This window comes from Hemicordylus capensis, chromosome 1, assembly GCF_027244095.1.
Source record: "Hemicordylus capensis ecotype Gifberg chromosome 1, rHemCap1.1.pri, whole genome shotgun sequence".
Lineage (NCBI taxonomy): Eukaryota > Metazoa > Chordata > Lepidosauria > Squamata > Cordylidae > Hemicordylus > Hemicordylus capensis.
The window spans coordinates 361,888,969-361,911,220 of NC_069657.1; the positions used below are offsets into that span (position 1 = coordinate 361,888,969).

General features: G+C 41.8%; 1 protein-coding gene across 7 annotated transcripts in view; it reads left to right on the plus strand.

The window, feature by feature from the left end:
- Window positions 1-16,283, plus strand: part of AKAP12 (A-kinase anchoring protein 12) — a 159,142-nt gene extending 142,859 nt beyond the window's left edge. For 5 of the 7 annotated variants that reach the window (XM_053292446.1, XM_053292457.1, XM_053292498.1 and 2 more), the window contains 2 exons: window positions 3,802-11,434; window positions 15,063-16,283. In XM_053292446.1, the coding sequence (XP_053148421.1) occupies window positions 3,855-11,426 (7,572 nt within the window). In that variant the 5' untranslated portion in view covers window positions 3,802-3,854 and the 3' untranslated portion in view covers window positions 11,427-11,434; window positions 15,063-16,283. Of the gene's footprint in view, window positions 1-537; window positions 602-3,801; window positions 11,435-15,062 lie in introns of all 7 variants that reach the window. The other 2 variants (XM_053292488.1, XM_053292478.1) reach the window with 1 other exon arrangement.
- Window positions 16,284-22,252: the final 5,969 nt, after the last annotated feature.

Genomic DNA, 22,252 nt, shown 5'->3' on the forward strand with positions numbered 1-22,252 from the left:
ATGTGTTGGGCCAACAACATTTTGGGGCAGTCCCATGGTTGTCATGGTGGCCATGAAGTCCTGAGCCACTCCAGACAAGGCAGCCTCAGCATTGATGTGGAAGTCACCCTGAACAATCATTCTGGGAGTCCTCAAAATAGTTATAAAAATGTTTTAAAATTATAAAATTAATTTTAATTAAAAGCCTGCAAAAACAGGAGAGTCTTGAGGTTCTTCCTGAAAACAAACAGAGAAGGAGATGCTCTTATTTAAGTAAGGAGCATATTCCAAAGCCCTGGAGCAGCTACAGAGAAAGCCCAGTCTTGGGTCACCACCAAATGAGCTGCTGGCATCCGTAACTGGACCTCTCCAGAAGATCATAACAGGCGGCAGGGTTTATGACAAAGGAGGTGCTCTCTTAAATCTAAGCTGTTAAGGCTGTTAATATAAGCCATATATTATATTAATAATAACACAATTATTATTTTATATTGTATAATAACATCAATATGTTAATATTGGCTAGGATATTAAAACAGTATTTATAATTTCTTGCAGGTAAGGGAAATCCCACATTGAAATAAGCATGGAATTTCCCATTTGGCCATTCACTTCTTTCATGGTGAGAAGAGCAGGGGAAGGAATACACAAGCTCAAATCCTGCTTCTTCTGCCTGGTGACAGTCTTGTGCTGTTGAGGGAGGAAATAATGTCAAAAAATTATTTTAAATTATCCTCTAGTACTTTGTGGCCTTCTTGTATATTAGCAAGTGATTGTAACGCTTCTGTTTCCAGTATCACTTTCATGTTGGAGGTTTTTTTGTTGTTTTAAATTAAGTTTTGGATAAGGCTCCGTTGCTATGAGCAATTGTCTCGTGTCTATATATATCTGATGTCTCATGTTGTGAGGTCATCTCTTTTTATTAGCTACCTCACCTGTAACTGCCTCTGGAGTGGTTATGTCTAATCCCTAACACATTCTGTTGTTACTGGGTCTGGTTTACTGTTTGAGAAAACCAGATTGGATTACTAAATTGGTTTGTTTTAAAAGCAAAACCTGGTGTTCTTGATAGACATTTACTAGACTACAAATAGTAGCTGTTTCTTTTGGCAATCAGGTTGATGCTAACACCAGCCAGCATGGCAGGTTTTAGCTATATTATTAAGGACACACTACAATTATCTGTATATTGCTTAAACTAGGGTGTGTTATGTTTTGTTTTTTGTTTTATATCAGTTAGATATTTGCAATTAACAAACATCCCTCTGGGGAAGAATACAGAAACTAAAATAGTTTATGCTGTGCATAAACATAATTCTCCTTCTCCCTGTGATCCCAGTATCAATTCTCCCTCTCCCAGTGACTCCCTACATACTCCCAGTATGTAGCAGGAAGACTGAGGTGAGTATTGACCCTTGCAGTAATCAGTAGGAAAGTAGGAAGCGAGCAGACACAGACTTAGAGTAGCAGGGGGCAGCATATTTTGCAGAAGGGTGCATTGTGCCTCTGGCCCTATCCACCCCCAGCACAGTACCTCCAGTGACTGTTGTTGGTGTCTATCTTGTGTTTCTTTTTAGATTATGAGCCCTTTGGGGACAGGGATCCATCTTATTTATTATTTCTCTGTGTAAACCGCCCTGAGCCATTTTTGGAAGGGTGGTATAGAAATCAAATAAATAAATAAATAAATAATAGGCACCCTAGGTGCAATTCCAAAACAACTTGAAGAGCACCTCAACACCATAGGGGCCACAGAAATCACCAACAGCCAATTACAAAAAGCAACTTTACTGGGAACAGCCTATATTCTGCGACAATATAATAATAACAGCAACAGCATTGATAATAAAATTCAGCCATCCCAGGTCCTTGGGAAGGATTCGATGTCTGGATAAAACAAACCAGTCAATAACACCTGTTTGACTGTGTAAACAACAACAACAACAATAATTGTGAATAGAAACTAGGCTAAATCATTGTGAAGATACTAAGGCTCTCCACACGAGCAGTGTGAAGAGCCTAAAGTGGGTTTTCAGGGAGAGCGGGCTTGACCCGCTCTCCCCGCAGATGATCAAGGAGCCCCCCGTGGGCGGCCAGATTGGCCACCCAGACGATTACCTGCTGCATCAGGGCCTCCTGGCCCCCGGAAGTCCCAGAATGCCCCGTGCATATTCTGGGGAGCCTCCTGACGCCGGGAGGCTTGTTGTAGCCTCCCCGTCAGGCTACTCGTGAGTCACTGCAGCACAGAGCCACGTCAACACACAATCACCTAACCCACTTTTCAGGCACTCTCACGCCCGGAACCCTGGTTAAGCGACAGGCTACCCAAGAGGGTGTTCTGCCGGGAGCCATGCAGCTCTCGGCAGCAATCACGCACTAAGGAAACTGGACTGAGCTCCCTTAGCCCAGTTTCCACTGCCTGTGAGAATAGCCTCACTTTGTAAATGAGCTGAATCTGTCATGCACTAAAGTGGTAAAGTGGTTAAAATAGAAAAAATAAATAATAAATAAATCAGATGATTCCCTCTCCCCAAAGGGCTCACAATCTAGAAGAAACATAAGGCAGACATCAGCAACAGCTATTGGAGAGATGCTGTGCTGGAGTTGGATAGGGCCAGTTGCTGGTCAGTGAGTCCCAAAAACAGAATGCAACAGAGCCTCGTAACATTATTTTTCTTAGAAATGTTACCAAAGATGTGGAGGAATTAAAAACAGACAATTCAAATATTGGTTAATGTGTTATAAGAGTGCTATTTTTTAGGCACTATTTTCCTCCCCACTTTCTTTATCCATACTCCCTTTTCACCCTTAGCTTCTTCCATTCCCTCTTTCAGACGTTTCATGTCCACAGGATACAGGTTCCTACAGTACCTTAACTTTTGAAGTGTAGCGGGTGGGCAAGAGCAGGTGTCTCTATTCTGTACTTCAACACTGTGTGTGAATGGAATTGTACAAGAAGACCTGCACCATATTGGTAATGGTAATAATGTGCTCCTTAATCAACACTCAAGTCTAAAAATCACACATTGGATCAGATCAAATACTGACCTTCAGTACTAGTATCAATATCTAATACTATTAGCAGTTTAAAAAAACAAAAACAGAAAATATACTCCTTAAATTGGGGAAGTAGAATGTCAGGCTGTAACGGCCCATCCTAATGAGGGGCCCAGGGCAGTGGGAGGGGGCAAGGCACAGCTGCCTCTGGTTCCCAGCATCTCCAGTTGCTCCTCTCTCTCTCCCATCCCACCCTGCCCCCACATTATCAAGAGCCATGCTGCCTGCATGCTTGCCATTTGTCAGGTAGAGCTGTGCGGTTAATAATTGACCAGCCTCTTCAGCTCTACTTGATGAATGGCCAGCCTACAGACAGCATGGCTCTTGTTAATGCCAGGGTGGGGTAGGGTGGGTTGGCAGAGAGAGGAGCAACTGGAGCTACCAGAAACTGGAGGCAGCTGTGCAATATTCCCCGCCCCCGCCGGTTTGTTAGAATGAGCCGCTACCCATATAGTTTATATCAGGAATATAATGTTTATCAAGAATATAGTGTAGTGAGAGTTATCATACCAGAACTTCAGAAGGGTCAGAACTGTTTATGGCCATGTAGTTAAGCATATGTATACCAATTGATTTCAATGTGCTTACTTTTGTGTTGGATTCTGGCAGCATGACTCTATGCATGTTTATTTGGATCAATGGAGTTTACTCTCAAGTAAATATGCATAGGATTCCAGCCCTAGTATGTGTTGTATTTCTTTTGTATAATTCAAAATTGACAGAACTGAATCTCTAATTTTTTATTCTTTTTAATATCTGTTATAGTTGGACAAAGAGAAACTGCAGATGTGATCCTAAAAGAGGAGTCTGCTGAAAACATGGAGACTAAGCCACTGGAATCAGCTGATAAAACCAGTGCAGATGATGAACAGAAGGATACACCAGATGCTGACAAACAGTTGCCATCGCCAGAAGAAAAGGTGGAGGAGCAGGAACAACCTAGTGAATCTCCATCAAATGATGTTGGATTTAAAAAAGTGTTTAAGTTTGTTGGATTCAAATTTACTGTTCGGAAAGATAAGACTGAGAAATTGGAGCCTGTTCAGCTATTGAATGTAAAATCAGATGATACAGAAGTGACATCAGATGGAGCTGGAGATTGCAAAGAGGTCAAGGTAGATGCTGTGGAGGAAGCAATACAAAATGAAGTGTCCCACCCTGTAGAAAAGGCTGAGCAAGAAACTCAAACTGAGAAGGTGAAAGAAGAGACTTCTTCTGAAAAAGTAACAGAAAGTCCTGTTGAGCTAACTGCAGAAAGCAAGGAGACAGAAATTAAGAGTAATGGCAACAAATCTCCAGAGTCTCCAACAAGCCCGTTAACTAATGAAACAGCATCACCCCTAAGAAAGTTCTTTACTCAGGGATGGGCTGGATTTAGGAAAAAGACAAGCTTCAGGAAGCCCAAAGAAGAAGAACAGCAAGTAATTGAGAGAGATAAACAAGAGCAAGAAAAAGCTGTGGCAATAGAAGAAACTGTTATCAAAGAAGAAGATGAAAAAGAAAAGCCTGCACCAGAAAAAGATGCAACAGAACTTACCTTAGAAGCCACTGATGAGAAAGTGAAAAAAGAAATTGAAGAAACAAAAATGATAGATGTCTCAACAGAAACATTTCAAGAGGAAGCTGTTGCTCCCTGTGAACAGCCTTCACCACAAGAGTCTACTACCACTGTAAACAAAGAATCCCAGACATTCTTAAATGATCTAGCCTCTGAGGAAAAATTAGAACCAGTGCAAAAATCTTCAATAACCCTAGAGCAGAGCCCTCTTGAATCATCTGAAGGGAAAACTGAACTAGCAGTTCCCTTGGCAACTGAAATAACTGATGAAAAATTAGACAAATCTGAATTAACTTCTCCAACAGCAATAGAAGAGCTTGAGGAACATTTTGAAATGGTTGAAGATATATCTGAACCAAAGGCTCCTCTAGCAACAGAAATATTTGATGAAAGACCCACAGAGATAAATAATGTTAGCACTGTTGTGAAGAAGGAAGATACAAAAATGAATGAAAAAGAAGAACTAGTTCTTGAACAATTAGTTGAAACAGATCCTGGGATTCAAAAAGGACAAACTCCTGACGAGCAGTTGAAAGTGAAAGATGCTCTGCCTGAAGTAGCGAATGAACAGATCAAGCAAACAGAATCAAGCAGTGGAGATGCAGCAACATCTAAACCTCCAGAAGGCATCACAAGTGAAATTGATCTGTTCTCATCACAAGAAAGAGCCAAGCTGCAAGGCAGCCCCTTAAAAAAGCTTTTTACAGGAACTGGCTTAAAAAAGTTGTCAGGAAAGAAACATAAAGGAAAAAGAGAAGAAGCTAAGTCAGGGGAAGCAGCAGAACAAATACAACAATTGTCTGATTCTGCAGAAAGTCCAGAAGAACCAAAGGCCGACAGCTCTGCTTCTTCCCCTGAGGAGGCAACTGAATCTGTAGAAAAAGTTATAGATACAGCACAGATTATGGAAACTGAAGAAGGGTCTACTTCAGATATGGAGAAGAAAAGAGAAAGTGTTACACCTTGGGCATCATTTAAAAAGATGGTGACTCCTAAGAAGCGAGTCAGGCGGCTTTCCGAAAGTGATAAAGAAGAAGAATTTGAAAAGGCAAAGAGTGCTACTCTGTCTTCAACTGAAAGTGCACCCTGTGAAGAACAAGAAGATATTAAAGAAATTAGTGAGGAACAGAAGTTAGAAAAAACAGATGAGCCTAAGAGAAAAGTTGATACTTCTGTATCATGGGAAGCCTTAATTTGTGTAGGATCCTCTAAGAAAAGAGCTAGAAAGTCATCATCTTCTGATGAGGAGGTGGGACAAAGACTTGCTCAAGAAGGACAAAAAATGGATGAAGATGGACCAAATAAAGAAACAGCACCAGACATGACCTTTACTAGTTCACAAGAAAGTGATCAGGGACAAGGAAATTCCTCTCCAGAACAAGCTGGAAGTCCATCTGAAGGTGAAGGAGTTTCAACATGGGAGTCCTTTAAAAGACTAGTAACCCCAAGAAGAAAATCTAGAACAAAAATGGAAGACAGAACTGAAGAATCTGCTGTACTTTCAAGTTTAGAACATTCTACTTCAGATGGAGATTCTGGAAAAGAAGAATCCTGGGTGTCATTTAAAAAATTAATGCCTGGTCGTAGGAAGAAAAAGTCAGATGGAATACCAGAACATGCTCCTGTTGAGGAAGCTGGAGAAGAAATGGCAGATACCAATGAGGAAGATTCTGATGTTCCAGCTGTTGTTCCTTTATCGGAGTATGAAGCTGCTGAACAAGAGAAATTTGAAGCACAAAAGGCAGTAGAAGATATAACTAAGAAAGAAACTTTGGACCAGAGAACTGAAAAGTCAGAAGGTACTTTAGTAATTGAACATACTAATAATGAAGGGCTTATTCATGCAGTTACTGTTACAGTGGTAGAAGGGGAGAGAGCAGTTACAAGTATTGAAGAAAGGTCACCATCTTGGATATCTGCTGCTGTGACAGAGTCCCTTGAATATGCTAATGAAGATGAAGAAAAGCAAACTGAGCAGATCTCTGGAACTGGAGTTGTTGAAGAAACAGTGGTAGTGATGAAACTCATGCCAGAAATTAGAAAGGACATTAGTGGTGATACCATAATTAGTGAGCTGGAGATAACATCAGAAGCAATTACAGCTCGTGAAGAAGCTTCAGGTATTGAGGAAGCAACTGAAGTGTCCTGTGCTGAAGAGACCACTGAAATGGTTTCCGCAGTTTCAAGGCTAACTGAGTCCTCTGATACGACAGAAATAGTTACACCTATACAGGAAGTAGAGGAATGCCAGCAAAATCTAGAAGAGTTAAATAAACAAACACAAGAAGTGCTGCAAGAAGTTGCTGAAAGAGTTAAATTATCTGATAGAGCACAGATGATTAGTGAAAGTATGTCAGAAGTAATTCAGCCACTGTCAGTAGAGAAAACTGAGCAACAAATTACTGCCACACTTCAAGAATCTGAACTGGCTAAACCACCCTTAAAGCAAGAACCTGAAAAGATAGATTTTGAAAGTAATGAAGGCACAGGTAGTGGTCAAGTTCAAGATGAAGTTCAAGAAAGTGGTCTGAAGGAAGTGTTGGAGAAGAGTAATGACATATCTGTGGATGTGAAGGAAATCTCAGTAGAAACTACTAATTTTGATGCAGCCAATGAAGGCAAGATTGAACAAGAAGTTGTAGAAAGTCATGAAGAAGTTACTGAAGAACAGATAACTGAAGAGAAATCTGAAGAGGAAGAATTTGTCATTGTTACTGTAACCCCTGAAGAGGAGTCAGAAGCAAAGTTTGGTGATACAGATGGAAAGCAACAAGCATGTTTGAAAGCAATAGAAAGTGAAGAGTACAGTACTGCATTTGCAGTTCATGAACTCAAGATGAATTTAGAAGGAACAACCCAGAGTGAGACCACAGACAGTGCTCCAGAAGCAGATGAATCGGTGACAGTAAAGTGTCAAGAAAAGCTACAGTTTCCCCTGAAACTTGAACAAGTGGATTACATCACACCTTACCAAGAAGCTGAAAACACAGAAATAACTGCAGTTGAGTTAAAGAAGACTCCTACACAAAATGAAGTAAAAGATGCTGGACAACCACTATGCACTGAAGTATGTGTACTTGAGGCGCCCATCCAGAGCAAGACAATTGAAGGTCCTGTTCAGAAAGCAATAACTGAAATCAGTGATGTGGGCAAAGATGTTGCACTTGGCTTAGAAAAGGAAAGCATAGAAGAGGTCTATGTACAGAAGAAGGACTCTGATGTCAGTCTGGATGGTGTGAAAACTGAGACTCATGAACAGAAGGTGGAACCTGAAGTTGAACTGCAGAAATTAGAAACTGTAATATCTGTGGTAAATATGAAATCAGAGGCTCTCCAGCTGGATACAGGGACAAAGCTGCAAGGAGAGACTATGGAAAGAGAGATGCCCACAATAAAGGTGGAAGTGGAAGTTCACAAAGAAAATGTAGAGAGTGACGCCCATAAACAGAAGGCAGAGACAATGGGCCATTTAAAAGAAGTGACAGAGGAGTCCCACCTACAGATTATGGTGGCAAAGATCCTGGTTGAAAAGGCAGAAGGAAAGGTGGGTGTGGAGCAAACTACAGAGACGGCAAAAGCAGAGTCCTTTACAGAAAAAGCAGAAGTGGAGGCCTCCACAGAAAAGGCAGTAGCAGAGGTCCATGCAGAAGAAGCATATGCAAAGGTGGATGTAAAGGCTCATGCAGAAAAGGAAGACGCAGAAGTTACCAAGGCAAAGATGGCAGTGGAGGCCCCAATAGAGTCTGTGGAAGCAGAAGTTCCTGCAGAGAAGATGGAATTGGAGGTCCCCACAAGAAAGGCAGAAGCAGAGGCCTCCTCAGAGCGGGCAGATGCAAAAGTGGAAGCAGAGGCCTGCGCAGAGCAGGCAGATGCAAAAGTGGAAGCAGAGGCCTCCTCAGAGCAGGCAGATGCAAAAGTGGAAGCAGAGGCCTGCACAGAGAAGGCAAAGGTGGAGGGCCCCACAGAGTCTGTGGAAGCAGAAGTTCCTGCAGAGAAGATGGAATTGGAGGTCCCCACAAGAAAGGCAGAAGCAGAGGCCTCCTCAGAGCAGGCAGATGCAAAAGTGGAAGCAGAGGCCTGCACAGAGCAGGCAGATGCAAAAGTGGAAGCAGAGGCCTGCACAGAGAAGGCAGAGGTGGAGACCCCTACAGAAATGGCAGATGGAAAGATGGATGTGGAGACCCCTGCACAGAAGGTGGATATGGAGACCTATGCAGAAAAAGGAGAGGCAGAAATTTCCAAGAAGAAGATTGAAGTAAATGTTCCTGCAGCAAAGGTAGATATGGCAGACATGACAGAGGACACAGAAATGAAGTCTTCCATAGAAAAAGGAGAAGCGGAAGCCCTCGCAGAGAAAGCAGAAGTAGCAGTCCCCCTAGAAAAGACAGACGCAAAGGAGGGTGTAGAGGCTCCTCCAGAAAAGACAAGTGATGAGGCCCCTGCCAAGCGACCAGGTGAAATGGTAAAAATAGAAGCTGCCACCAAGCAGCTAGAACCAAAGGAGGCTCTGCAGAATGTAGAGACTGAGCTCAAATTTCAGTCTGAGAAGGAAGATATGATGAATTCCTTAGCAACAGATGTTGAAATAGTTTCAGTTGAAACCCCAATTCATATTGATTCAGAGCAAGCATCTGTGGAAAGTGACATAACGGTAGTTCCCGTGCAGAGAGAGGCACAAGATATTGCCCTTTCCTTAGAATCAAGACATTTGGATAACGCTGTGTCTGAGAAGCCTTTCCAGAGTGATGTTCAGGATATGGCTCCTGCTTTAGAACAAATCTTGACAGAGCAAGTTGTAACTGAGGAACTGGTGGGAATGGGGCTGGTTAAAGCTTCAGTACCTTATCAGGCTGCTGTGGGTGTCACCCAGAATTATGAAGAAGATGCCAGACTTACCTTAGAATTGCAATGTAAAAAAGGATTTTCAACTGAAGCCCCAGAAAGTGATGAGCTGGGTAGCGTTACACTTGTAGAATCAAAATGTACAGAAGAAATTGTAACTAGGACTATTGTGCCAAAGGAAATAATTATATTGCCTATGAAGAACGACACAGAAGCATTACAATGCATGGGCACCACTGTGTCTGAAAGCCTAAAGCAGATTGAAAAGGAATGTATTTTGGAATCCAAATCCACTGATATTCCAGTAACTGAGCACACTGTAAAAAATGAGGCAACTGTGGATTCAATGAAAAATGGGCTTGAAAGCGTGGAACTAGCTATTGAATCAAAATCTACAGAAACAATCATAACTGGGGCTGCAAAAACTGATGTAGAACAAGACCTCCTTGTCTCAGACTCCAGATGCTCAGAGAAAGTTTTCTCAAACGTCATCTTGGAAAATAAAGGAGAAAGTGCTCCAACAGACTTAAAATCAGAAGGCAAAGAAGCAGGTGTGAATGGAATCTCTGTGCAGATGGACATGTGTCCGGATAAGTCAGAAACAGTTCACCCACTTTCAGAGTCTACAGCAGATTTAGATTGCTGTCAGAAAATGCAAGTGCTGTCAGAGAAGGCACTAACAACGGAAACCAAAAAACCAACAAAAGAGGTTGAGCTTGCCTGTGGGGATGTACTTAATGAAGCTCCAGTGCAGCAAGAGGTTTTCACCATGCAACAAGACATCGCCACCTTTAGCATTCCTGAAGCTCATAAGTCCTCTGTAACAATAACATCTGCAGCACTTGAGGAGCAGGTCATTTCAGAAAATGTCACATCTACAGAAATATCAACTGAAACACTGCTGTCTCTATTAGAGAAGCCAAAAGAAACAGAATTCAAAAAAGTGCAACCAGTGAGCTTTACTCACTCAGGACTTGGGGCTCTAGGTCCTGATACCGAAGCAGTATCATTTTCCAAGAAAGTAGAGTCAACAGTAGAGGAACCAGGTTTATCAGCAATAAGATGCACTGAAGATGCTTTGATCCCGGCACATGTATCTGATCCTGAAGTGAAGGTTCAAAAATCAGACTCCAGTAAAGATGCTAAAAAAAAGGTGACATCTCCAGAAAGAAGCCCCTCTTTAACCCATATAGAATTTCAAAAAGACGTTGTGCAATCTGTGACTATAGAGTCTCAGAGTACAAAAATTGTACTGAAAATAATCCAGAATGCTGTTGATAAACTGGAGGAAACGGAAGAGGAAGGACCCCTATCAAAGCAGCAGAGTGAATCATTTGAAACTGAGGAAGACATTCAGGCTGATCTGCAGCTTCCTGGGGAAAGCAGAGAAGAGAAAACTCAAGAGATTCAGCCATCATCTATAATTTTAATGCAGTCTGCACAGAAACAAAAGACCCACAAAACAACCGAAGAAATGCCTTTAATTTCTGATAGATGTGAAGATGGAGAAATTTGGTCTTCAAAAAAGACAAGTGCTGATCTAGAAGCAGTGAAATGCACATTGCAGGCAGATAAACAACAGTGCGCTGTGACAACTACAGCACAAGACCATGGAGCTGTGAATGAAACTGTGAAAGAGATGAAGAAAGAGACAGGTTGGCAGAAAGAAAATGGTGAACCAAAGCTTGAATCTGAAGTAGAGACCGCTATTTCAACAGGGACTCAACGAGCAACAGTGGAAGGCATTGTCTCAGAAGAGCTAGCCAAAGCACCACTTGACCTAGAACAACCAAAGGTAAAGGATGCTGAAGGTGAGCAGACTGTTCAGATCCAAGAACAATGTATAGAAAAGCAAACACATATAAAGAGGAAAGAGTACCATAGCCAGTCAGCAGGATTTGTGGAGACACTCACAGAGAAAGATGAAAATAATCAAGACTGTACAACTTGTGAGAGTCCACAGCTAAAATCAGAGCTCAGTGAATCCTGAGATTTAATGTAAGTATATTTTCATTACATTTGTTTCTTGGCAATAGTTTAAATCCAGGATAATGAACGATTTTCAATGGCATTTTATCAGAATCACTCTTGGTCTTCAGGAATGCAAATGATGTCAAAATATTTTAAACTAAAAAATGACTCAGTCTAATATTAGGATTCAAAGGAAAATATACGTGGGTAAAATAGGTTTTTTAATTCTTGCTGGAGTCCTTGGATTGGATCCAGTGGAAAGACTCCTTTCCATTAGAGGGAGGGGATCTTTGCATTTAGTACTTTAAAAAATTAAAAATGCTCACTTTGCAGTGTGCTGCAGGCCATTGGACCGAACTACAAATCTAAGTATCGGGCTACATTGCTCTTGCAGCAAACACTCTTCAAAGGTGATGGCAAAATGATGAATTTACCATACAAAAGCAAATATTTGTATATGCCAAATAGACTGCCTCCTCAACAAGCTTCCATTAGAAAAATTATGAACTGGTAAAATTATAAGGTAAAATTAACTGGTAAAATTAGAAGGTCCAGCTGTTTATAAAAGAAAATATTTTTTCTAGAGAATGCAGCCCTTCCATACAGGCAGCAAAGGCTGCCATGTGTAGGAAACAGCTCAGGAAAAATGGCTCTGATAATGGGAGAGTGGCATACATGTGCCCTAGTCTTGAGGATCCTGCTCCATGTTGTCTCAAGCGTTGTGCAGGTACACAGTGGCAGTTTGCCCTAACGTCCTCTGCTTATATTCTAACCCTTTGCAACCCCACCCTCGGCTTTACCAGTGACGTTTTGAACACAGGGGTTTTTAACGAGCCCCTTGGGATGCTGCACGGGAAGACGGCCAGTTGGGAATATTGAAGAAAAGCCCTGTTTCTCACACAGATCAGTTTGTACACATTTTGGAGTAGGGTCTTCACAGATATGACTTCACCATACGACCTTTAAAGAGGAGAGGAGGCGTGGCGTGGCTCAAATCCCTTCTCAGCCATTCAGCTCACGGGGTGGCCATAAGCCAGGCATTCTTTTTCAGCCTAAATTATTTATTGTGAAGATAAAAGGAATAGAGGCCATGTGGATGGCATTGGGCTCTTTGGAAGGAGTGAGAAAGAAAATGGCCGACATCCTGACTAGTGAAGTGGCGGCACTCTGTGAGGAGCTAGGAACACACTATTGGTTGTGGGGGCAATTTTCACCAATCTCCCCTGCCCCTGGAAGCACAGTCTGCAACCCAGATGTGGGTCCCTGAGGGCTGTGCAACCCTCAGGGACCCACTTCCAGGTTGCAAGAAGTGCTTCCAGAGATTGGGGGGGGGGGATTGGCAACCCAGCCACTCCCCCAAAACTTCACACACTGCCTTACTCTGCAAGGTCGCATCAGCATCCACAGAAGTGGCCGCAGATGTCAGCCAGTCACACCCCTTTCGTGGTTATTTTATTTTATTTTATTTATTTATTTGTAGACTGCCCCAAACTTCTGTCTCTGGGCAGTTTACAACAACATTATTGTACCTCTTCTGTGGATTTAGTGGTGTGTTCACTCACTATTATCTTCTTTTTAATTCCACTCTTCCTCCAATGAGCTCAGTACGTGGTTCCTTCACTCCTACCCACCTCTGCCATTTTAGTCTCCCTACAGCCATGTAAAGAAGTTAAACTAATTAATCATAATTGGCCCTGGTGGCTTTTGTGGCTGAGCAAGTGTCTGACCCCAGATCTCTTCAAGACCACTACTCTGCAAGAAGCATAGGAATTTGCCTTCTCGTGAATCAGACCATTAGTCCATCGAGCTCAGTATTGTCTGAATTGGCTGGTAGTAGCCCCCCCCCCCCCCCGATTTCAGACCCAAGTTTTCCCAGCCCTACCTGGAGATGCCAGGAATTGAAGCTGGGGCAATGCAGATTTTCTACCACTGGCCAAAGCCCATTCCAATGCATTACACCACACTAGATGGAATTTTGTAATAATGGTTAGAGCAGAAGTTGGGAAGAAAAATCATATTCCATTTGTATTTTCAGCATCTTGACTAATATGGGTATTGTTGCTTGACTATAAGTACACTGAAGGGGGGATGATGCATCATATTAAAAATGAATACTTCCCATGCCTTTGCTGTTTCTCTTTGCCTTATTTAATTATTAAAATATTTATACCCCGCCCCTCCAGTGCACTACTGCTTGGGGCAGCTCACAACAATAAAATAGATGCAAGACACAATAAAAGTAATAAAAAAGTTAGTCCCAGAAAGATCTATCTGGAGGTAAGTATCACTGGCTGACATCTGAACTAATGCTGTACTAATGCAATGAACAAAACTGCACGCCCACAAGAAGGTCACATTGCTCCACAGTTACTCAAAGTTGCACAATCTCTTGTATGCTCAATCCACTTGAGCAAGCATTGCGTTTGTGCAATAAGGACAGCAGCACAGCAGATGTGGGCATCTCGTGGCAGGAGGTGCAGCTTGTTGCACAAGTGCATATTAGTCTGGGAACCCAAGCACCCAACTCAGCAGAACTAGCTAGTGCAACATGTTTACACAAGGGCAGCATTAGTCTAGATGTCACCTACTGATTTTAGTGGTACTTATTTCTAAGCAGTGTGTTTAGATTTGCCTTCATTGCTTTTTAATGTGCCTCTACTCATTGGTCCTGCTCCGAAATGTTTGTCTCTTCAAGATGATTTTATGTTTTGTACATTATTTTTGAAAACCTTATTTTGTTAAATAAATTGCACAACTCTAAAAACTCTTAAACCGGGTAGGTGTGACTAAACAGAGGATAGTTCATTGATGGAATTGCAGCAGATGGCTTTGTGGCATCTTGTGAAGATAGGCACAATGGACAAACTGTGTTTTTCCACTGTACTGAAAGACCACCTTCACAACTGAATTTATTTTATTTTATTTGTATACCACCTGATTCCAAAAGCTCTAGACGGTTTACAAAAAAACACAATGAAAACCAGATGAGCAGACAACAAAACTCAACACTTCTTCAAACTCATCAGCCTTGACTTTCCCCTCCTGTTTTCTTCTCTTACTTACCCATCCTGCCTTCTTCTCTTCTTCTGGATGTAGAAAGTTAATCAGCCAGGTGCCTGAGTGAAAAGAAGTTGTGCTGCTGCTCCTGACTATGGGGTGCTTTGCCAACTGGAGGCTGTGGTTGAAGAAGGAAGCATGTTGGGAGAGGCAAGACAAACATTCTTGAACCAGTGTTGGATTCCTTGGTCTGCTCTTCAGAGAGTTCAGTTGTGAAGTGTAGCTGGATAACCTATTCCAAGGCGCGCGCGCTCTCTCTCTCTCACACACACACACACACACACACACACACACACACACACACACAATTCCATTTGTCTTACACCAGTGGGTTTTTTTTAAATTTAGCTTTTAAAAGCCCCTTCCAAGGTTTGTAGGCATCTTCTGCTTCCCCATCCGGTCTCATATCTGTCCATGTCTATGCCATAGAGCAATTTTGTACAGTGTTGCTATGCAGCAGCTGTCAACAATGGCACTAATAGCTGTTGCAATGATGTGGCACCCTCAGTTGGCTCCCGGCTATAGAACAAGAAGTCACGCTAGATCAGAGGCTCAGGCTGCAAAGCTTTGTTGATGTGCTTTAATTCTGTTTCAACAGTTCTGGGAAAGCTGTGTCTTATCCTTGGAGGGACCAATATCTGAAGAAGGCAGAAGAGACTGGATTCTGCTTAACTGGGCTGGAAACCATTGATTTTGAACCGTGAGAACAGACCTCTGCTTTCTGATGTCACTCTAAGAAGGCACCCGACAATCCTGAGGCACCATCAGGAGCTTGAGCCACCTCCTTTTACTTTTGATTGTTAACACTTCCTTTTCAAAATATGATTTTATATTGTTTGGCTGGTAACATGAGAGGGGGGAGGGCAAGAAGTGTTGCTGAAATGAACTCCATACCTTGACCTAGGAAGGGAGTTTGGCATCTTTTAGGCTCCCCCTTTTTATCAGGGCTTCCAAAACTAGTTTGTAATTCTTTGTGTATTTATGTGTATATCTTCAAGCAAAATTTGATTTTAATGTATATTTCCTCCTCGATATATGTGAAAAAAAAACAAAATTACCTGCTCACTTTTCTTGCCCAGTATAGAAATAACTAAATAAATGGACCATAGGGAAGTAATATAAGTGAACTGCAGCTGGCCATGAATGGGTTTAGATTCCAGCTGTGTGGAAGGATGTGAGAACTAATCTTTAATGCTGTATTTGGTCTTGCTTCCTTCAGAGTAATGGTCAAAATATGCAGTTTCTCTTTGGAATAGTTGTGATGCCAATTTATTAAATAGAAGTTGATTTTCCATCACATTCTCCAGCGATGGTAATGTTTTACTCCTGTGTATTGAAAACTTTTAGGCTACAGTTGAATGGAGAGTTTGGTGTGCTGAAGAAGAATAATTTCAGTGTTCTTCAGCCTGCCCTCTGTATTGGATTGTGCTTTCAAATTTGATGACTTTTTTTTTTTCTGGAATCACTTGAGGGAATGTGGGAAATCCTTGGAAGTCAGACAAATCAATGGTGACTTCATACTGCTCAAAAGCCTTCAGGTGTGATTCAGTTAATTGTCATACCATAAGACAAAATATTGAACTGGCTTTAGTCTATCAAGAAAAATGAAAAATTGTTCAATGTTTCTGCTTTCCTGTTCTTGGAACATGCCCATGTCATGGAATGAGACAAGTTCTTTTTTAAAAAGGCTTAATGAGCAAAGGATTATTCTGCTCCACAATTGTATTCCCCTTGTTAGGAAAATATGCTTCATTATACTTATGTACATTTAGTAAACTGTGATTTCTGAAAAGTGATTTAAATAAAGACTTGGCTTACACTTAGCTTTGCGCTTTTAATTAAAAAATAAATAAAAATCAAAAACAGCCTAGGAAATCTTGAGCAAAGTCACTCTCAGTTTTGTTAGGTGTAAAATTGCAATTCTTAGTACAAATCCATATAGATTGTGCATAAAAAACTGGGCAGGCTTGAAATGCTAAATAATTGAACAATAATTAACTGTTCAAAGCGTTTAGTATTTGATCTTCTAGACACCAAGCATGTCTAGCAGGTCAAGTTATAATTGCACTTTTTAGCCTTCGCACCTATCTGGCTGAGCCCCTTGCATGGCCCAGCAATTTCACTGTCCTAAATGTATAGTAATTTATTTGAAAAAGAACTAAGAGAGCCAAATACAGAGCTGCACAATGAGTGAAGAAAGAAAAAACATCACTGGTGCAATGGCACCATCTGGTGGTTGCTCTATACATTTTGTAGCTTAGAAAAACTTGGCTAACATAACTGCCTTCTCTCTGCTAAAATATGCAAAGATATGGATTTCTTAACATTTCTCTAACACATTATCTGGAACAGCTTTGCTAATAAAATGCAACTATGTTAAATAATAATATACAGCCTTAGTGTATTTTACAACAGGTGTAGTTCTGTTAAAGATGCTTTAAAAATCCGTAGGAAGTATGGCAGCAAGGTGTCTTTGAACATCTGGAAATTAATCTAATACAGTAATTGATCTCAAGGTATATAGTTGTGGAAGATTTTTAAACATTTTGGGATTAAAAGAAAGATGAATGGCCATTTTTTTAACAGGTATTTACAATTTCCTGTTTCAATGCTTAATTTCACTGGTGTCGATCCACTGGAATTGCAGTGTGAGTGACTGCATAATTTTGATACAATAACTGATATCTTTTGGTCCTTCATGTATAGGTTTGCTAGTATGACAACCTAGAAAATTGCTTTGCCTTTAAATTGGCCAGTGGTATTAAACAGTGAATCAAGGGGAGGAACGCTGCATGTTCACACTGGTAGCTGTTGAAAGATGATGCCGGGGCAGGAGAAAGATGCATTAGAACTCTTAACTGGTCAGCAGTGCCCCAGCCTGCACCTGCTTAGCAGTGACCCTGCCTCATGATGTCTGCTGATGGTAAAGATTACCCGCCCACCCACCCCGGCACTTTGCTGTTCAAGAGTAGTAAGGTAACATACTACCCACCCCATCTCAGCAGTCCCATTGACTAATTTAAAGGCATAACCAGTCTCCAGTGGTTGCTTATCTGGCAACCATGTATCTGGTTCCCATGTCTCTATCCTTTTTTTCTGAGGAATTTTCCCTCAGACTAAAAGCTTATACATTCAGCTGAGATCAAGTTTTGGGACAATGTGCTCTACGTTTGTAAGTCATGGCAGGGAAAAATCAAACCAGTAACTTTTCACTTCAGCTGAGACTGTGAAGTCTCTCATCAATCAGAGCAAACTAGATTCTGAGTCTAAGCCTCACAGAAATCTCTCTCTGAAGAGTAGATGGCATATGTATCATGAAAACTCACATATCATAAAAACTCATAGATATTAATTGGTAAGAAAGTTCAGTTTTAGTGCAAGATGGAAACTTGAAAAATAAAATGAGTTGAAGGTTAAATAAGGGTCAATAGTCTCCAACAAAGAAATTCACAAAACTTGCTTATGGACCAGTTAGATATGTCCCATGTGTTTGTCTGAAATGTGTAAAATGTTCAGTAACACACTGAGGTCATTCACATGACCTTTTTAGGGTGTGGGGGAGGGAGGGTCAAATCTACCCCCCAGAATGATCCCAAATGCCATGTGTGGTGCACGACTCGAACGCCCACACGATCCACGCTGCTCTGAGCCGTGCAGATCTCTGGAGGCCAGGACAATAAAGCCTGGCCTCCAGATATCCCCAAATGCACCACACGAGGCAAATGGTGCATTGATTTTCCCTCAAGCCGGGCACTGTAGGCGCTTGGCTCTCTGTCTGTCTGAGCAGACACACGACCTCAGACCTGGGTTAAAGGGCACACTAGCACCCTTCGACCCAGGGAAAAGCCCAAGTTTTAAAAAACCCCATGCTACCCAGGGAAGCAGCACCAGGATCGGCCCCGATCCTGGCGCTTCACATGAGCAGCCCTACCCAGGTAGGCCTGCCCAAGCCTGGGTAGGGCTGCTCTTGTAAACAGCCTGACTGAGTCCCCAAATTAGTTGGGGAGTCTTGGTTTTTCTGTAATGGCAGTTTTCTCTCTCCCAATGTTTGTCCATGAATAACAAGGCTTCTTCCGACAACAGGATTCTTGATTGCTAAATGTTAAATAGCTCACTTTCATTACGTGCTTTGTTACAGGCCTGTCAAAATCATAGGCCCTGGGCTGTGTGTGACCCCACCAGTAGGGCTATGCACGGAACCGGTTCCATGCACTCCCGCGAGCTGGGAGGTGGTTGCTTTAAGGCATGGGGAGGGTGTCCTTACCTCCCGCACCATGTTTCCCCCGCCAGCACTGCTGCCAAAACTGCTGACACGGAACGGCTGAGTACCTTCTTGCCACCCCGGTCAGCATAATACCGGAAGTGGCCGGCACATATGCGTGCCGTCCACTTCCAGTATTATGCTGACCGGGGTGGCAAGAAGGTACTCGGCTGCTCTGCGTCAGCAGTTTTGGCAGCAGCGCCGGCGGTGGAAATTCAGCAGGGGAGGTAAGGACACCCCCCACCTCTGAACCGGCTCGAACACCGGCATTTCAAGCCGGTTCGGTGCTCCAGAAAAGGAGCGCCAAACTGGTTCTGTGGACATCCCTAACCACCAGCTATGGATTGCGCTCTTAAGAGATGCTTGCTAAAACTTCCTTTTGTGGCCCATTCAAGGCTACAAAAATAAGGGTTTTTCAGGCACTGGGCAGGCCACATAAACAGGCTGTGAGTTGGATAGCCCTGCTTTACAGCACTAAGCAAACAGGAAACCAATAGTTTATACAAACTGTAATCTGTATATGGGAAGTCATATTGCAGTAGCTGCAACTAGTTTAAAAAGAACAGCGGCATGGCCTGTGTTATCCCAGTTCTAACCTTTATAGCTCCCGGGCTGTTAATAAATATGTAAAGTTATCTAAACATTTAAATAAAACCTAGTAATCACAATGTAAATTATCAGTGGCTAGAAGTTGGGGAACAAGCGCTTAGTTCTTGCTTTTTTCTTTTTTCTTCTTAAATAACTGATCTAGGGCCTTTCTAAGCAATGCAAAGAAAACAAATCATATAACCAATATTCCTTCTTGTAACTGTCTAGAACAAAAAGGCACCAGAAGAATTTTCTCATGGTGCACGGAGCATGTCTCCATACACAAATACTGCTTTATTACAGTGCGTTGCTTTGGCCTCAAGAATACTCCGATGAGGCTGCAAATTTTAGCTTGTGCCACAACTCCAAGCTTTTGCAGTTTCTTCAATCCAGTGTATTGGATTAATTGATACTTTGATTTTCTATGTTGTTTTTAAGGTAGATTTTCATGGACTAAATAAAATACACAATTCATACTCTGTGTGTCCTTGGTCATTCTTATAATCATTTACTTTCATTTACATCCGAAACAAATTCTCATTTCTGCTTTTAAGTAATTATTAACAATAATAATAATTGGGCTTCCTTTGAGCCCAATAAAGGCAGAAAACTGGGTAAGGGAGGAATTAAGGCTGCAGTTTGTAGCTGGAGCACGTGCAGAAGCATTCTCAGGCACACTTACAACTGGGGGATTCCTTTCCACTGGAGAATGCCAAAATGCAGCCTGGGCATTTCAGATACACCTCTTCGATTAAATCCAATTGTGTGACTTTGTTTTAGTATGCCTTATTTTTGTTTGCTGACAATCCTAAACAAGTTATACTGAAATAAGTTCCATAGAAATCAGTGGAACTTGTTTCTAAGTAAATGCATATAGGGACAATCTGATCTATATAATTGACACTTGCCATTCTCAACAATTGCAAATTAACCAATGATACGTTTTCCACAAACACAAGAGTTTATTAAGAAGTGAAACAAATTCTTATTGTTAAAAAAGCAAGACCATCTACCTCTCCCTTTGGAAAAGCTTAAGACAAATCGTTTGGCCTATGTTTTGAATTTCACCCACGCCCAGTCAATAAACATTAAGACGCAATATTACTCAGGCTGCAGAGTTATAGTTTTTATCTTCAAGTAAAAGAAGGCTGTCACCGAGCTGAAGATATCTTAACTGATTAACTGGATGAGCCTTCATTAATTGATTAAATCTGCATTAACTTCTGCATGGGGCAGGGGAAACTATAAAGTAAAAGAATACTTTGCTTTTAGTTGCAATATCTTTATTACTAGTTTTAAAATAGTTGATGCTTTTAAGGGCTGTGAAGACAGTGGCTATAAAATCAGACAATAATACTGAAACCATTGCTATCAAATTAAGAACTCTAAGAAGCTATGACATTGGTTAAAAATTTAAATTTGAAATGTGGTAAGGGAAAAAAACATAGAAGCTAGGAGATTAAGAGCTGACCCCTCACAGAGCATCTGTGCGGTATCTGGGGCCAGCGTTTTCCGCCCAGGCTGGTCCTTCGCACCCACCCACCCCCGCCTGTAGCTTCTGGCCAGCGTTAAAGCCGGCCTGTCCCCTCCTGGGCCATCTCCTCTTCCTGGCAGCCCAGTCACCTTCTCACCCCACCGCAGCCAGGCCCGAAACTGCCGCCTCGCCACTGCAGCCGGGCTTGCTGCCGCCTTGCCACTGTGGCCAGGGCCACCGCCTCCCCATCGCGTGCAGGCTCGCTGCTTCCCTTATCCGGCTCCTTCCCAATTGGGCCCCAATTTCTCTGTCCTTGCTTCCATCTTTGCTGGGAACTCTCGCAGTGTCGCAAGAGTTCCACATGAGCGTTCCGCCCCAAAGACACGCATCCCCACAGTGGGCGGCTAAGAGAAATAATTATATAGATAGAAGATAGTTAAGATGAGGCTTACATTTAAAGTTAAAATTAAGATAAGAACTGTAAACTGAGTGGCAGGAGGTTCAAGGCATTGCTATAGCCATAAACCATGTCAGGCCTCATTAACTCCTGGCAAATTTTGCATGCTGCCATGCAGAACTTGACAACATGTTATGAGGGGGTTGTAGTCAAAAGGGTAGTAATGATATGTAGAACTAGCCTATGCGACCTGGCAACCTTGTAAGTAGTGGGAGGATGAGAGTATTGCAGATGTCTCTATAAAACAATCAGTGAAGGAGGACGTGCTTAGTGGTTTTAACCCATACTCTGGCCTCCACTTTCACTAGGACAGCCTCCAGTCATAGGCCCGCACTGGAAACACAGCGAAATACCTGGAATACTGCTCTTAAGAATTTGGACTGAACGAGCTTCAGTGGATTGCTTTTAGCTGAGGCTTGCAAATGTTAGATTATTTTAGAAAAGGTCTTCCTTTTTATCACACAAGCAAATGTCTCTGAAGTTGGTGCTTTCCACCTGCCATTTTGTATTAAACGTATTTTTAAAATGTTAAAACCTTCTGCCTGGTCAATTGGGGAGTCCCTTTTTAAATTGTACAAAATGTTTTCAGTTGAATCAAAATATTGCAGCCTCCAATATAAATTTAGTACTTGGCACTCTTTCAGACTATCAAAGAGTGAAGTACACATTCTTACCCAAACCCACTGCTGTTATGGGATGTATAAAAAGAAAGCCAGATAAATTAAACAGCAAGTGTATTCCAGAGCAAGAGGTCACGATTATAAGGAAACTTCATTTAAGAATCCTACCTATAATTGCAAAGTATACCATGAAATTGGATTAGCAAGAAGCAAATCTATATGGTTTGTCTTTCAGTTAAAAAAAAAGTGTAATCCTAAAATGTTTTTCTTTTTCTTTGAGCCTTGCTAAACAAACCAATAGTAGCAAATTGTGGCAATACAGAGTGATATGCACCAATATAAGAGTAAGATGCTGTGCTATGATCACATTTATTGTATTTTATTTTTT